Here is a 17500-nt window from a genome sequence, read left to right on the forward strand (position 1 = left end):
TAACTGTTATGCAGACTGGATGGTAGAGGGTTCCCACATTTTGTGGGCAGTGAAACTTAAACCACGTCCTCTCGCTGTCTTCATTTTTACATGTTGGAAGTTTTAAAACCCCTTTCAATCCCAGGAAACGAAACAAAACAAAACAAAACAAACAAACAAACAAAAGAAATAGATAAAGTCGTTTCAAGTTCTACATCAATACCCAATACCAATCAGCCAAACACCGAAAAACAATGATGTCGAGATATACCACTCTAGATCAAATGTGTTAATTTTCAGCCTTCCAGAGTAATTTCCCTTCCATCGTTGAGGGCATGAGTGATGTCACTGTGCACGTACGTAATACGTATAATGGCGCTGAAGGGTTTTTAAGAACTTTTCACTGGAAGAACGATGAGCACGAGAAGAATGGAACTTGGAAAACGAAACAGATGCATACAGAGGAAGTGTCCCGGAGAGAGAGAGAGAGAGAGAGAGAGAGAGAGAGAAGGGGGGAGGGTAGGAGGGGAGAGAGAAACACAGACAGAGAGACAGGGACAGACACAGAGAGAGAGGGGAACAGATACAGGCAGACAGACTGACAGAGAAATAGAGAGGAACAGAGAAACACAGACATGGACAGAAACAGAAAGAGACAGACGGACGGACAGACAGAGAGAAAGACTTAAAATGGAACAACAGGATAATTTCAACCGGAAACGCAGCCTACCTACTTGCGTGTGGCCGCACCCAGCAATCCTTGTTGTTTTTATTCTTCTCTTGTCTCTGTCTCCTGACATTCGACATTGCTGTTCTAACTCTACAACTGCTTGAATATATTGATCTGAAACTCTTCTAGAAACCTCTCTCTCTCTCTGTCTCTCTGTCTCTGTCTCTCTCTCTCTCTGTCTCTCTCTGTCTCTCTCTCGGGAAGATCTAATCAAATGGCCTATACATTGGATCGGTTTCATTACAGTGCATCATATGGCAGGACATAATTATGACAAAAACACAACCTAATGATAAGATAAACAGAGAAAAGGTGAAAAACTAATCCAACATTTGAAAAACAACAACAACAACAACAACAACAACAAAACAACAACAAAAGAACCCAAAAAACCCACACAACTACAGAAATACATATGTATATATGTGGATTTTTTGTTTTATTTTTTTAATTGGAGTTTTTCTTGTATTGTTTCATTTGAAGTCATTGTCCTAGCACTAGCATCCTTTATCTATCTATCTATCTATCAATCAACACATTAAAAAAATCAATGTATAACAGACGAATAGATGAATGAATGAATGAATGAATAAAATAGATAAATACATGCATGCATAGATAAATAGATAAATGAGTAAATAAATAAATAAATAAATAAAGAGAGCTACAACATGTTTAATTTTGAACTAAAAAGGAAGTAGAGAAGGTGAAACCCTCTTCGTTTTCACAGATTCTAACAAAAGTATCCACAAAAGAAATGTCAACAATAACGCCAACAAAAAATGCCGAAAACAACAAACAACAAAATTGTCAACAACAATATCGCCAATGATAATATCAACGATAATATCAACAATGTCAACAACAATGGCAAAAAAACCCCAACAAAAAACAAAAAAGTCAACAAAAAATGCCGAGGCCAATGTCAACAACAATGTCAACAACAACTTCAACAAACATCTCACCGACCATGTCAACAAAAAATGTCAACAATTTCAGCAAAAATGTCGAGAAAAAAAAAAAAGCCACGAAATGTCAATTTCTCACTTCTCGTTCTTCTCCTCTTGACAACGTCATCATAAACAATGATCCTCATGGAGGAATGTTACGGGGTTGTTTTTTTTTTTGTTTTTTTTTTTCTTCTTCTTTTTCTTTTTCCAATAGAGATAAACTGGCGACAATAATTAGACCTGATCAAGCATTCGATTCCTGAACTTCGCGTGGAAACAGACACATAACCATTGCACGAGTAAATTGCAGGATTAATCAATCAACAACACTTTGCTTGAGATGGGAGAAAAAAAAAAAAAGACGATTTTTTTTTTTTTTTTTTTTTAAAGCGAAAAAGCTGTCATCACCACAACATGGATTTCAAGGCCTTTCCTTTGTTGCTGTTGTTGTCCTCCCCCCCTCTCGATTTTTTTTTTGTTTTTTTTTTTGTTGTTGCTTAAATGTTATCACCAGTGTCATCACCCACGAAGTCCGTGATGGATGTCTGAGGATGAGGAATAAAGGTGGGTGGACTATGAATTTTTTTATCAACACCTCACACACACACACACACACACACACACACACACACACACAGAATCACATTTCTCGCTTCCTCCAAGAGGGGAGAGGGGAAAGGGGGGGAGGGAGGGTGTGGTCGAGTCACACCAGAATGATCTCCTCACCCGCTGAAGACGACCTCTCGTTCACAAAATGCACACTGTCTTCCTGTCTGGCCACGGACGAAGTCAAAGCGACGTTCTCCCCTAGAGCGATGGCCACCGAGTCCACGGGCTCTTTGGCCAACGCTGCTTTCCGAGAGCACAGACCCGACGACGTCTGCTGCTTCTCAGACTTGTCCCCTCCTCCTCCTCCTCCGTTCCCGTTCTGGTTCTGGTTCTCCTCGTCACCTTGACCCTGACCTTGACCTTGAGTCTGACCTTCCTCCTCGATGCGTTCCAGCTCGCGGTCTCGCCGCGCGAGGCCGTACTGCACGTGCGTGTAGTAGAGGACGAAGTTGCTGACGATGATGGGCACGGTGAAGGCGATCATCAGCAGCCCCGCCACGGCGCAGCACGACCCGATCACGTAGCCCGCCGCCGACTGCGGGAACATGTCGCCGTAGCCCACCGTCGTCATGGTGACCACGCTCCACCAGAACCCCACAGGGATGTTGGGGAAGCCGTTCTGCCCCTCGGCGAAGTGCATCAGGGTGGCGAACACCACCATCCCGATCAGCAGGAACACGAACATGAGCATCAGCTCGTTGAAGGACGCCTTCAACGTGTAGAGCAGGATCCACAACCCCGGAACGTGCCGGATGAGGCGGAAGATCCGGCATAGCCTGAGCATGCGCAGGATGAACATGAGGTCCATGACGGCCATGCCCTCCCGGCGCATGGGGTCAAAGATGAGGAAGATGAGCTCCACGTAGTCCGGGGAGATGGCTACGAAGTCTATCACGTTCTGGAACGAGCGGAAGAAGTTCAGCTTGCTGGGCGAGCACACGAAGCGGGTCACGTACTCCAGGGTGAAGAAGATGAGGCAGCACAGGTCCATGATCAACAAGCTCGGGTGGGGCAGGTACTTCTCCCCTGCCGCGCTTCCGTTTCCGCCTTCCCCGCTCTGGTTATACATCCCCTTTCTGTGGTGACCACCCGCTTCGTTGTTGTGGTTGTGGACCACGTCTGTGATGACTGTGGTGGTGGTGGTGGTGGTGGTGGTGGCTGTTGTTGTTGAGGCGGTGCTGGTGTCGTTCCATCGATCCTCCTTCTTCTTGAAGTCCAGCGACTCCAGGTTGAAGAAGCGGTAGACACTGGCGAACTGTCGGACGTCCTCAGCCCGGACCCGGAACACAGGGTGGGTGTCGGCACAGAAGGAGAAGATGGAGATGAAGACGAAGATGATGGACACCCAAGCGTAGGCCTGCAAAAAACAAAAAAACAAAACAAAAACAAGGGTGAATGTTGGTGAAGAGGAACGGTAAGTTTCAGTATTTTGGTCTCGTTCTGCATATCTGTTTCTGTCTGTCTCTCGTTTTCAGTTTCAGTTTCAAGAAAGCGTCAGAGTGTGCGAACGGGTACATATGTATATGATAGCCAGTCGTGTCCGACTATGACCATCAGAACAGCGATGGAGTCAACTGTTGTCCGGACTATCTGGGCTAGAATTTGATTATAGTGGAGAGTGTCTTCACCCCAAGTTACATACATCCCCACTCTCTTGGCTAAAAGGAGTTCAGGACAGTCGGCGTTGGGGCGGTTCCCAAAGGCCAACTAGCCCCCAAGGCTGCAGTACTAAGAGCCAGTGCAATCTTGCCTCCTAGTTTGGGAGTCATGGTCCTTCACAGATGACTAAGCTGTACATGATTTCCCATTGCAATGAATAACCATTGATCATACAACTCTTGGCCCAACAGTATGCTTATGTCAATTTGTGATATTAAGCTGAGCATTGGGCACAACTCTGCACTATATCTGCCTGATTAATCAAAAGAGCAGATGCCCGACAGATGCAAGCACTCAATCAACGCTCTGGTCTCGGCTTTGACAGCCAGACATTGGTATGCATAAAACATTAGCCGACGTGAAAATAGATGTATAAACAAATAAGCCAACACATCAAAATATCATAGAAATGAAAGATACATCGAAAATGATTGAAATAACAACAACGATAATAATAATAATAATAATAATAATAATTAACAATAATCATCATCATCATCATCATCATCATCATTAATTCACAATCTGTTCACACAAGCTGGTGATTTGATTTTAGGTCCTTTAAATAAAAACCAACTGTATTTATCTAAGGACGGAGAATGAACGTAAAAGTGGAGTGATGGCCTAGAGGTAACGCGTCCGCCTAGGAAGCGAGAGAATCTGAGCGCGCTGGTTCGAATCACGGCTCAGCCTCCGATATTTTCTCCCCCTCCACTATACCTTGAGTGGTGGTCTGGACGCTAGTCATTCGGATGAGACGATAAACCGAGGTCCCGTGTGCTAGCATGCACTTAGCGCACGTAAAAGAACCCACGGCAACAAAAGGGATGTTCCTGGCAAAATTATGTAGAAAAATCCACTTCGATAGGAAAAACAAATAAAACTGCAAGCAGGAAAAAAAAGAAGAAAAAAAGGTGGCACTGTAGTATAGCGACGCGCTCTCTCCCTGTGGAGAGCAGCCCGAATTTCACACAGAGAAATCTGTTGTGATAAAAAGAAATACAAATACAAACAAATACAAATAAATTCTTGTATGGTTGTTTCAGGTATGATGTCATCCGTCACTTGCTGACAACGTACATGTATCAGGACAGGACCTTGTGTAAGATTTTCTTGTTGTCCTGTCTATTCACAACTGTGTTGCATTGTGACGTGTTCCAAATGAAATACTGTGTAAACCAACGAACGTAAATTTCAACATAAAACGAAAAGAGAAAACCGGCGACAGGCTTCGATTCTTGGTTCCTCTGTAGACAAAACCCTTGTGTTTTATAATCTTTGTAAGTCCAGCGCCCTCATGCTATTTTTATTTATTTATTTAAGTTTTAAAATAGAATTATTGAAGTAATTTCTCTCGTCTGTCGCCATCCTTTTTTTTGTTTTTGTTTTGTTTTGTTTTGTTTTGTTTTGTTTTGTTTTGCTTTGTTTATTCTATTTCCTTTTATAATCGTAAAACTTAAGCAAAACGAAAATGTACATTGAAAATTTTCTTCAGATAATTTGTAAGGGCAGAAGAATACAACAACAACATATTACCCATTCGTTAGTCAGGATCTGACTAATGCTACACCAAGCATTTAGAAAAAAAAACTTGTTATTTTTAAGGAGTTTAAACTTTTCATGGCCTTTGGAAAAAAACAGAAAGTCTTTTCTACCTCTACTTGCGCATCAGAACGTAGAAGTTACGCCTCTGACGTAAAAGTCATTGCCTGTCCATCCAGACAAAGTCTGCGTACTTTGCTACTCTTTTGCGCCAAGGAAAGAGACTGTGGGAAAACCGTGAATGAGAAAGGATCAAACATTTTTTGGGTGGGTGGGGGGGTGGGGGATGGCTGGGGGGTGGGGGATCAGGGGGGAAGGGGAGGGGTGTGGGGGGCGTAGGGGGCAATAAAAACAAGGAACCATTTTCGAAAAATTGCTGTCCTTCGCTCTCCATACACCTTCTGACTTTCACCATCAAGATCTTCTCAGGAACTTCAACTCTGAAAACTCCCTAAATCGAGTTAAGTCAGTCTGCATTTTTTTTCTTCTTCCAGCAAGGTTTCCGACCTCTGCCTTTCTGATGCACAGACCTCAACCCTATCCCTGACTTCCATCTGCTGCTGCTGTCTAGTAAAATGGGGGGACACAAAAATGCAAAGTTCTAGTCAGAAAACGATTCTTACTTTCCCTCCATCAGCGCCACCAGTAACTCTGCGGACAAACAAATGACGTTAAGCACAATAAAAAAGACAAAACAAAAAAACAACAACAAAAAAACACACACAAAAAACAACCAAACCCCCCCAAAAAAAAAACAAAACAAAAAAACCCCAACCAAACAAACAAACAAAAAAAACAACAACAACATTTACCAACCAAAGAGATTTTCATTTTCTCCAGGCAGACTCTTTACACGTGGCCAGCTAAGGACCTATGTCGTCAGCAATCCTATCAACCCGGTGAAACAGCTCGGATTTGTCCTCTTCCTGATACATCCCCGGAGGAAATTTCGGTATACCAGATTGTACCCTGTAGGTTGTTTTGTTTTTGGTTTTTTTTTTTGGGGGGGGGGGGGGAGGGGGGATGCCAAAATATTCCCCTGGGGGTCAGACTGGGATGTCCACCATGGGTCAAGAATGGTCACTCTACTAACTCCTCTCTCTCTCTCTCTCTCTCTCTCTCTGTGTGTTTGAATACATACATATATCATAACCACGTACTTGTATGTTTGCATGCATGACGAGAGAAGAAGAAGAAGAAGAAGAAGAAGAAGATTATGATGATGAAGATGATGAAGAACTGCAAAAGGAACGTGCTGGCGTGGATGTGTAGAAAACATTCAATTGGCCAGAATGTGTTGGTCAAAATTCAAGACAACTAATTTATCAACCAGTTAATCAATTCATAGCTTTTATTCTTTTTTTTCTTTTTTTTGCCCTTAGTTTTTGTTTGTTTTGGGTGTATCGTTTGATTTTTTCACTACTTATGTATTCATTTATTCATCTCTTCATTTATCTATTTGAGGCAGTGGTGGCGAAGGGGTTGCTGTCACAGAGGTACGGAATGGGACCGAAGCAGCAGCGGTGAAAAAGAAACGATGAAACATTCTCGCCCAGTCCCCGCACCTCCTCCCACCCCCACACCCCACACCCACTCCCACTCCCACTCCCCTTCCGTACCCCACAACCCCTTCCATACCCCACACCCCTTCCACACCCCTTCCACACCCACACCCCTTCCCACCCCCACACCCCTTCCCACCCCAACACCCCTTCCATACCCCTTCCACACCCCTTCCACAACCCACACCCCTTTCCACCCCACCACCCCTTCCACAACCCACACCCCTTCCCACCCCCACACCCCTTCCATACCCCTTCCACACCCTTTCCACAACCCACACCCCTTCCCACCCCCACACCCCTTCCCACCCCAACACCCCTTCCATACCCCTTCCACACCCCTTCCACAACCCACACCCCTTCCCACCCCCCACACCCCTTCCACAACCCACACCCCTTCCCACCCCCACACCCCTTCCACACCCCACACCCCTTCCCACCCCCACACCCCTTCCCACCCCCACACCCCTTCCACAACCCACACCCCTTCCACCCCCAACACCCCTTCCCACCCCCACACCCCTTCCACAACCCACACCCTTCCCCACCCCCCACACCCCTTCCACAACCCACACCCCTTCCACAACCCACACCCCTTCCACACCCCACACCCCTTCCACAACCAACACCCCTTCCCACCCCCACACCCCTTCCCACCCCAACACCCCTTCCATACCCCTTCCACAACCCACACCCCTTCCCACCCCCACACCCCTTCCCACCCCCACACCCCTTCCACAACCCACACCCCTTCCACACCCCTTCCACAACCCACACCCCTTCCACAACCAACACCCCTTCCCACCCCCACACCCCTTCCCACCCCAACACCCCTTCCATACCCCTTCCACAACCCACACCCCTTCCCACCCCAACACCCCTTCCATAACCCACACCCCTTCCATACCCCTTCCACACCCCTTCCCACCCCAACACCCCTTCCATACCCCTTCCACAACCCACACCCCTTCCCACCCCAACACCCCTTCCATAACCCACACCCCTTCCATACCCCTTCCACACCCCTTCCCACCCCCACACCCCTTCCACACCCCACACCCCTTCCCACCCCTACACCCCTTCCCACCCCCACACCCCTTCCATACCCCTTCCACACCCCTTCCACAACCCACACCCCTTCCCACCCCCACACCCCTTCCATACCCCTTCCACAACCCACACCCCTTCCCACACCCCACACCCCTTCCACACCCCTTCCACAACCCACACCCCTCCATCCCCCTTCCACACCCCTTCCACAACCCACACCCCTTCCACACCCCTTCCCACCCCCACACCCCTTCCATCCCCCTTCCACAACCCACACCCCTTCCCACCCCCCACACCCCTTCCACACCCACACCCCTTCCACACCCCTTCCACACCCCCACACCCCTTCCACACCCCACACCCCTTCCACACCCCTTCCCACCCCCACACCCCTTCCACACCCCTTCCACAACCCACACCCCTTCCCACCCCCACACCCCTTCCACACCCACACCCCTTCCACACCCCTTCCACACCCCTTCCAAACCCCACACCCCTTCCATACCCGACACCCCTCCCACCCCCACACCCCTTCCATACCCCACACCACCTCCTACCCCCACACCCACCCCCACACCCCTCCCACCCCCACACCCCTTCCACACCTAACACCCCTGTCCCACCACACACACCCCTTTCCCACCTCACACCTCTTTCCCACACCACAACCCCTTTCATACCCCACACCCTCTCCCACCCCACACACCCCTTTCCCACCCCACAACCCCTCCCATACCCCACACCCTCTCTCACCCCACACCCTCTCCCACCCCACACACCCCTTTCCCGCCCCACAACCCCTTCCATACCCCACACCCTCTCTCACCCCACACCCCCTCCCACCCCACACACCCCTTTCCCACCCCACAACCCCTTCCATACCCCACACCCTCTCTCACCCCACACCCTCTCCCACCCCACACACCCTTTTCCCACTCCCCACCCCCCTTCCATACCCGACGCTCCCTCCCACCCTGCAACCCCCCTCTCACCCACACCTACCTGACCTACGCTCTCTCCCACACACCTCAGTCCCTCCCACCACACATCCAAACCCTACCACACCCCCCTCCACCCCACACCCCTTTCCTACCCCACATCCATTCCCTACGAAAGGGGTTGTTCCTGGCAAAATTCCGGAGAAATGTCCACTCTATAATATTCTTATCATATTCCTGTTGTGTGTGTGTGTGTGTGTGTGTGTGCGTGCGCGTGACTGAAGTCTAACTGAATGAAAACAGGAAACGAATGATGAACGCCTAAAGACAGCTCTCAGTCTGCTTTCCTCGCGCTGAGAGCTTGGTCTCTGTCCGGAAATAGGCGCTATATAAATATCAGTAAAAAGAAAATAAAAATTTTATAAAAAAGAAAAGAAAAGAAAGATTACCGCTGCAGCACCAGGGAACTACCATACATTTTTTTTTTTTTTGCTGCCCCATCATCTGTACCGTTTCAGTGGTATTACTCCCACGCCGCTCATTTAGATTCCCCCATACACGGCCACACCCGGGTTCGCCCGTCGTAGTTCCAGCGTCGGCAGTCCACAGTGAACCATCGATGTTAGGTCGCCAGGAGGCCACACACCAGAGGAGACCCTGCACTGCTGCTGAGTCACTTCGGTGGTGTTCAGTGGTGCCTGTTCTGTTTTAACGTACTTAGGACACCACCTACTAAGCCCCCTACTAACGACAACAATGGCTTAGTCGCGGAGCCAGACTGAGTGAGCGTCCCTCCCAGAGTGGAGACCGCCACCACGTCCCTCAAACAACAGCCCCCCATGAATCTGCCGACACTGACGACATTGACAGGACTCACCCCAAGCACGGAAGTGGAGGGGTATCGAAACTGAGGTCACCATGAGAGCAGGGCATGAAAGGCCACAGACTTTGAGACTATTTTGTTTCTATTGATGACGATGAAGGAGGAGGAGGATGACGATGATGACGATGTTGCTATGGAGGTCCATTTTGGTTTGGGACTGCGTGACAAGGCTGTACTCTACGCTTCCTGTCATAATGATATCCCGGCGTTAACCAGGCCCGAGAGATACAGACACTTGCAGTGTTGGTCAGGTAATTTGAGCAACACACCCAAAGACGCATCCTTGAAGTGGATGACACTCGACTGTGTGGTCCCAGTCTCCCCATTTAAGCCCACAGCACACTCAACTCTGGGTAGGAGCCGGCCACGGGCCGAAAAACCCACCTCCGCTGGGATTCGAACCCGCGTCCTTCCAGCCGTCAGTCCGCGACGCTAACCACTTCGCCACGGCGGCTGGTACCATACATATGATTTGTCTGGAAACAGTAAGCCGCTGTCTAAACTCATTGTGTGTTTGGGAGGGGGGGGGGGGGGGAGAAGGGAGGAAAGAATAGGTCAAATAGGGAGGTATTAAGTTGTTGCTTCATGAATAAATCCGCATGATTTAGCTGGTGTTATGCTGTCTCTACTGGGCTTCGTAGCCCCCAGCTCAATTTTGTTTTGCATTAGAGTTATTTCCCTGTACGCATGGAATCAAAGGATCAGCTTGCTTCATTTCTAAAGTGACAATGTTTTCTCTCTGTCTGTCTGTCTGTGTGTCTGTGCGCGCGCGCGTGTGTGTGTATGTGTGCGTGTGTTTCACTATGGTACCATGAACATTTTCGGCTTTTTATCTTAAAAGATAGGGGGTACATTCATGTCAACTACTCAATTAATGTTTCTCTCCTGTCGATACACGTTTCCAGGCAAATAGCAACTTTTCATTCAACAAATATGAATAAGTGATTCATTAGGTATTTATTATATTGAATGAGATGATCGTGTTCGTTCCATTCCTTACAATCTGTGCAGGCCTAAATTCAAGACAAATTTGATGCTGCGGTCTGAAATCAGAGCATTTAACGGAAGAAGAATAGTGAACAACACATCGTTAATTCGAACATTACTTTGCAACATACACAACATACACCATGTTACAGTTGGGCCAACAACAAAGTGGGAGCTGTGTAATCAATGGTTTCCCACCCCACACCCCTTTCCCACCCCATCCATACCCCACACCCCTTCCATACCCGACACCCCTCCCACACCCACCCCCACTCCCACCCACACACCCCTTTCCCACCCCACAACTCCTTCCATACCCCATACCCTTTCCCACCCCACACACCCCTTTCCCACCCCACACACCCCTTTCCCACTCCACAACCCCTTCCCCACTCCACAACCCCTTTCCCACCCCACACACCCCTTTCCCACCCCACACACCCCTTTCCCACACACACTATGCCTCTCAAAACTAGGAGGCAAGACTGCACTGGCTCTTAGTGCTGCAGCCTTGGGGGCCAGTTGGCCTTTGGGAACCATCCCAACGCCGACTTTTTTTAAAACCCTCTTGGCCGAGAGAGTGTGGATGTAACTTGGGCAAGACACTCTCTCCACCATAATCAAATTCTATCTCAGATAGTCGGGACAGCATTTGCCTCCTCTGCTGTTCTGAAGGTCATAGTCGGACACGACTGACCATCATACATTGACTGCGCTCATATCAGACCGGGAAAAAAACTTAAACCTGACATCCAGTTAGGACACTAAAGGGATATCAATTGTTCAGACTGTGAAGAAAGAACAAACAAACAAGTGAGACAAGGCCTTCAAGACTCACTTGTGATAGACTTTAAAAAAAGTCTAAACGTTAATTGTGTTCTGTGCTTGTTATTATAAAGCTTCGGGTTAAAAAAAAAAAAAGTCCTAAAGGAATATTCGAATCCCGCGTGTTCGGGTGATAAGAAACTGTCTTAACAATTACACTATCGTGGCTCCTTAACTGACACTCAAAAATTTAACATTTAAACATGCTTTTTTTGCACATACACACATACACCCATATCCCCCCCCCCCCCAAGCTCCCCCCCCTCCCCCACATATATACAAATATATATATGCACCCCCGCACGTTCCAATATTCCGTTTCTCTCACAGTGTAGACATGCATACACACACATACCTCATCCTCTACACACACACACACACACACACACACACAGAGGCACGCACGTGCACAGAGCTCTCCTGACACATGTGGACACTTACACCCCCGCGCACGCACGCACACACACACACACACACACACACACACACACACACACACGCACACACACACACACACACACACACACACACACAATCACACACACAGACACACATACACACACAACAATAATGAGATGCAGAAATCCCCCAAAGACAAGAAGAGAACGCGAGGCTCCAGCGAGGGCTAGAGATCCTGCCACTTCAGCTCCATGTCAGTCATTGTCTGGCACCAAAGAGACCCACTCGGTGACGCGGAGGAAATTACCTGGCCGAAATGCTTGCAGTGTGAAGGGAGGGTGATGGTGGTGGTGGTGGTGGTGGTGGTGTGTGTGTGTGTGTGTGTGTGTGTGTGTGTGTGTGTGTGTGTGTGAAGGGAGGGTTGGGGTGAGGTGGGGTGGGTGGGGTGGGGGTGAGAATGGCTAATTTTATTAGCTGGCATTTTTCTCGTCCTCATAGTGTGGTCGGTCGTTCACGCCTTTTTCTTCCTTTTCTGCCTCAGAAAAAGGGGGGAGGGGGGGGCGGAGGGGGGGGGGGAGGAGGAGAGAATGAGGGGGTTGGTAGGGGGAAGGGTGGGAGGGGATGTGGGGGTGGGTGTAGGGGTTAAGAGGGTAGCGTTTAACAGCACGTGAACGAGTATTTCCGTCCTCTCTCATTTTTTTTCTTTTTTTTTCTTCCCTGCTGATGTTTGTAGCCTGTAACGGGGAATTGTGTGTGTGTGTGTGTGTGTGTGTGTGTGTGTGTGTGTGTGTGTGTGTGTGTGTGTGTGTGTGTGTGTGTGTAGTTTGTTAGTCACATTTTGGTGTGTGTACGACGGTACCATTGATGTAATGTGTTGTGTAAACAAAAGTGTTTTGTAAGCACCTAGATCCGATTTCTGGATACTGTGCTATATGAATATTCATTATTATTATTATTATAAACATAAAGGGGAGGAGGGTGGGTACGGGGGACGTGGGAGGAGCAGGTTTGCTGTCAATAGGCCTGTTGAGCGCCATTTTCCAAGCCTCTACCTTTGTCACTAATGTTAGAGATTGCAATAGTACAGTTCATTCCTCAGTAAGAAAATCTGCGGTTCTGACAACTAACAAGAATCGCCGAGACGTGCAATTAAAGCTGGGATGAACAGTTTCAGTTTCAGTAGCTCAAGGAGGCGTCACTGCGTTCGGACAAATCCATATACGCTACACCACATCTGCCAAGCAGATACCTGACCAGCAGCGTAACCCAACGCGCTTAGTCAGGCCTTGAGAAAAAAAAAAGAAAAGAAAAAAAGATAAGCTTACATAAATAAATAAATATATAAATAAATAAATAATAATTATGATATGAAAAAGGTAGTAGTAATGATAATAATAATTTAAAAAAAAACATTTCCCACCCCACACACCCCCTCCCACCCCACAACCCCTTCCATACCCCACACCCTCATTCATAAATGAACAGGAATACAATAAAGTTAAATAAAGAAGAAAAAAAAAGAGTTCTCTGCAGATATGCTTCTGAAAATAATAAAATCCTAGTGAAGTCCTTGATTGGGGAAGATTCATCAGTACCATCTTCAAATTCTCTAAACACTCTGGGTGTCACTCTTTATAATTATATTTCATTTGACCTACGAGTCTCTTCCAGTATCAGATCCCAATATACTCACTCTCATAAATAACGAGCACTGTCAAAGTTCGTCCATACCTAACTCATGGAATACGTTGCACCTTGTCAGTTTCTATCATTCTGTCAAAGCAGGATTTTTCTACAAAATTGTTCTTGCAGGATTCCCACAGACTCAGTTTAAAACCGTTTCGAGGCGCCGATCGGTGACTCCCAAGTTGAACGCTTCAAGCGCCGATCAGCGCCCTGCACACTAGAGTTACCAACCTGGCTTGTTCTTCTTTTCGTGAAACCACACAAGTTCGAAATGTCACCACGTGTTTCCGGAACGTCTATTCTACGTTTGAGTTGCAAGTTGACGCACGTTGTCGAATATTTCCGAATTCATTTAGCAGATTTCTCCAGTCGAAGCATGGCCAGCACTTCACGAAACAAACGAAAGGGTGTTTACAACACCACGGGGGCATTGAAAATGATTTTAGACGATAGTTCACTCGCTGGACTGCCGATTGCTGACAGTGCCGATTGCTGGCAGTGACAGTGGAGAAGAATTCGTCAGACCAGTCGAGAATAAGTGTGTGGTTGTGGTGTTTTCCCTAATGGAATTTTTCACTTCAAATAGTGTATTCTATGTTCAAAACAACTAAGAGTATGTGAAAACTACTCAAAAGTACATACTTTTCTATTTTCATCAACTGATTTCAAAATCCAGTAAATGTGTTCATACAAGTAATTATGCTTATCATAATTTGCATTCTTTGCCCTTTAAAATGAGCTATGAATGAAGAAGATTCAATGAGTAAAAGCGAAGTTATGGCAGGTTAAAGTGGGTTGGTGGTGACACAGTTTTCCCTCTCCTGCACAGCTGGTTTCGACAGCTGGCTTGTACAGTCAGCTGGCTGCGCACGTGTGGCGATGAAAGGGTTAAACGTCTTGAGAAAGAGCAATATATCTCGATATTTAAGAATAATGGGGCAAGGGGAGTAAAGGATTAATAAACAATGAATATATACGATTAATTTCCTGAATATTTTATATACGTATTGTTATACAATACCTTATGGTCTTAACGCGCGCGCGCGCGCGCGCGCGTGTGTGTGTGTGCGTGCGTGCGTGCGTGTGTGCGCGCGCATGTTCTTTATAGTAATATATACCTGTTATTTGTTGGATGTTTTCATTTGTAAATATTGTTGTGCAATACCCTATTGTCTTAACACCCCCCCACACCCCTTCCCCCCACCCCACCCTTATTTTTTCAAGACACTCCATTGCCTTTCTGTCTAGGAACGTATCAACCAGAAACCGCTCTTCATTTTTTTTTTTTTTTTTTTTTTTTCAAACCAAAGACAGAGAGTCTCTGACAGTACACATCTGAGTTTGACTGTCGCACTATTTTCTCTCAACAACTGAGATCTGCTTCAGAATGTCTGGCTGATGTTCCCGAACCAGCAGTCATTAAAACAAAGCGACGTGGTCTGTGACACTTTCAAGTCTGTTTGCTCCTCTCTGAAAGTCGATGCCTGGGAACAGACTGGGCGGCCACGTCTCTTTATCGCACTGTATAAAAAGGCAATAAAAAACACGATGACTTCCAAAAAGTTTTCCAAAGTTATGTTCTGTCCTGGTTTTTGGCACATATTTGCATTCTGTGTGTGTGTGTGTGTGTTTGGGAGAGGTGTAGGGAGTGTGTGTGTGTGTGTGTGGGAGGGTGGGTGGGGGGTGGGAGGGCAAGGGAGGGAAAGGGGGTGGGGGTGCAGAGGCTTGTAGGAGAGGGTGGCTGTGTTTTCTGGTGCTGTGAATACATAATTTAAGAATTACAATTATTCATGCTCCCTACGTAAATCATGGTTTGTGCATTTTTTTTTCCATCATTATATTTCATGTTGATATAGTTTGACAGTCCTTCCACAATATTACTTTTCACTCTTACTTGTTGAATCTTGAATCTCCCAAACATGTACATGCACCTAGGATCTTCATGGGTGCAATAGCCAAGTGGTTAAAGCGTTGGAGTTTCAATCTGAGGGTCCCGGGTTCGAATCTCGGTGACGGCACATGGTGGGTAAAGGGTGGAGATTTTTCCTATCTTCCAGGTCAACATATGTGCAGACCTGCTAGTGCCTGAACCCCTTCGTGTGTATACGCACGCAGAAGATCAAATACGCACGTTAAAGATCCTGTAATCAATGTCAGCGTTCGGTGGGTTTTGGAAACAAGAACATACCCAGCATGCATACCCCCGAAAACGAGTATGGCTGCCTACATAGCGGGGTAAATAAACAAAACGGTTATACACGTGAAATGTTACATGTTTGTCTGAGTGTGTATCTGTGCGTGCCTGAAATCTGATTAAATGACACAGGGAAACGAATGATGAGCGCCCGGTGGCAGCCGTCAGTCGGCTCTACGCAGGTAGGCAGCCTGTTGTGCAAATGACCCCGTGTTTGTAAAGCGCTTAGAGCTTGGTCTCCGACCGAGGATAGACGTTATATAAGTATCCGTATCAATAAGTATCCGTATCAATCAATCAATCAATTCTGGTACAAACAATCCATGGAAAGAGATCAACGTAAGACTGCCAAGAAGCAACCCATCGGATGAGACCCTGCATTGCTGATCAGTTAGTTAGTCTATAGGGTTCAGAGCTTTCATCGTGATTTTGTTTCGCTCTTGTACAATATGAACTATTCTTTGAAAGTCACATGCACTACTCAAGAACGTGTACACAAAATGATATTATTAATACAAACTTTTGGGGGAGGGGGTGCAATGCGTACGAAACAATAATAAATCAATCAATCACATTACTCGTAATCTTTGGACTTGAACTTAATTTAGAGGATGATGTTCACATCTAATTGAGATATATAGTTGATTTTTGTTTATACTGCGAGAAATAAGTGGTTGAACATCTTGAAACAAACGTATACCAGCATGAAATAGCATAGTGTCTGTTCTTGTTTAAAAAAGAAAATGCACCTTTCATCTCCCCCACCCCATACACTCACTCTATCTCTCTTTCTATATTCCCCTCTCTCTCTCCCTGTGTGTGTGTGTGTGTGTGTGTGTGTGTGTGTGTGTGTGTGTGTGTGTGTGTGTGTGTGTGTGTGTGTGTGTGTGTGTGTGTGTGTGTGTGTGACAGAGACAGAAAGACAAAGACAGAGAGACAGAGAGAGTATAACGTCTAAGGCACTGTTTTATAGGTTTACGCCCGGGATTTTAACGATATGATTATAATGACACATATGAATTACTATTGAACTATTGGAGCTGTTCACGGACTTATGTAACGTTTTCTTTATCTAAGAAGTTTGGTCAAAAACTTACAAATTGTTTTGGACTTTTAGGGTACCTTTTCAAAGACGACAAAAAACCGATCAACAGGATCAGCAGCAGGAGATCAACTCTGAAATGCCAGGAATCCCAGGGATACAGCAGCAGGAGGGGGAGGGGGAGGGGGGCTGGAGGGGGGTGTGTGTGTGTGTGTGGGGGGGTGTCAACAGCCACAGTCCATTGTATGGCACCGGAGAAGGAGACTCGCTCGAGGACACGAAGGAAATGACCTGGTCTGCACCCTCTGTCCTTGGCCTCAAATCCCCTCCCGTGCTGCTGTACTGAGAGGGGGGGGGGGGGGGGGGGGGGGGGGGAGTGGCTGGTTTTATTTGCATTCCCGACAGACGGGCGTAATAGCCGAGTGGTTAAAACGTTGAACATTTTTTTTAAATTTTATTTTATTT

General features: G+C 46.8%; 1 protein-coding gene across 1 annotated transcript in view; it reads right to left on the reverse strand.

Moving 5' to 3' along the window:
• Positions 1–2266: 2266 nt before the first annotated feature.
• LOC143288620 (potassium voltage-gated channel protein egl-36-like) overlaps positions 2267–17500 on the reverse strand; it is a 95190-nt gene continuing 79956 nt past the window's right edge. The window contains exon 3 of the mRNA XM_076597274.1: positions 2267–3625. Coding sequence (XP_076453389.1) covers positions 2363–3625 — 1263 coding nt within the window. The 3' untranslated portion in view covers positions 2267–2362. The remainder of the gene's footprint in view (positions 3626–17500) is intronic.

This window comes from Babylonia areolata, chromosome 12, assembly GCF_041734735.1.
Source record: "Babylonia areolata isolate BAREFJ2019XMU chromosome 12, ASM4173473v1, whole genome shotgun sequence".
In the NCBI taxonomy this organism is placed as follows: domain Eukaryota; kingdom Metazoa; phylum Mollusca; class Gastropoda; order Neogastropoda; family Buccinidae; genus Babylonia; species Babylonia areolata.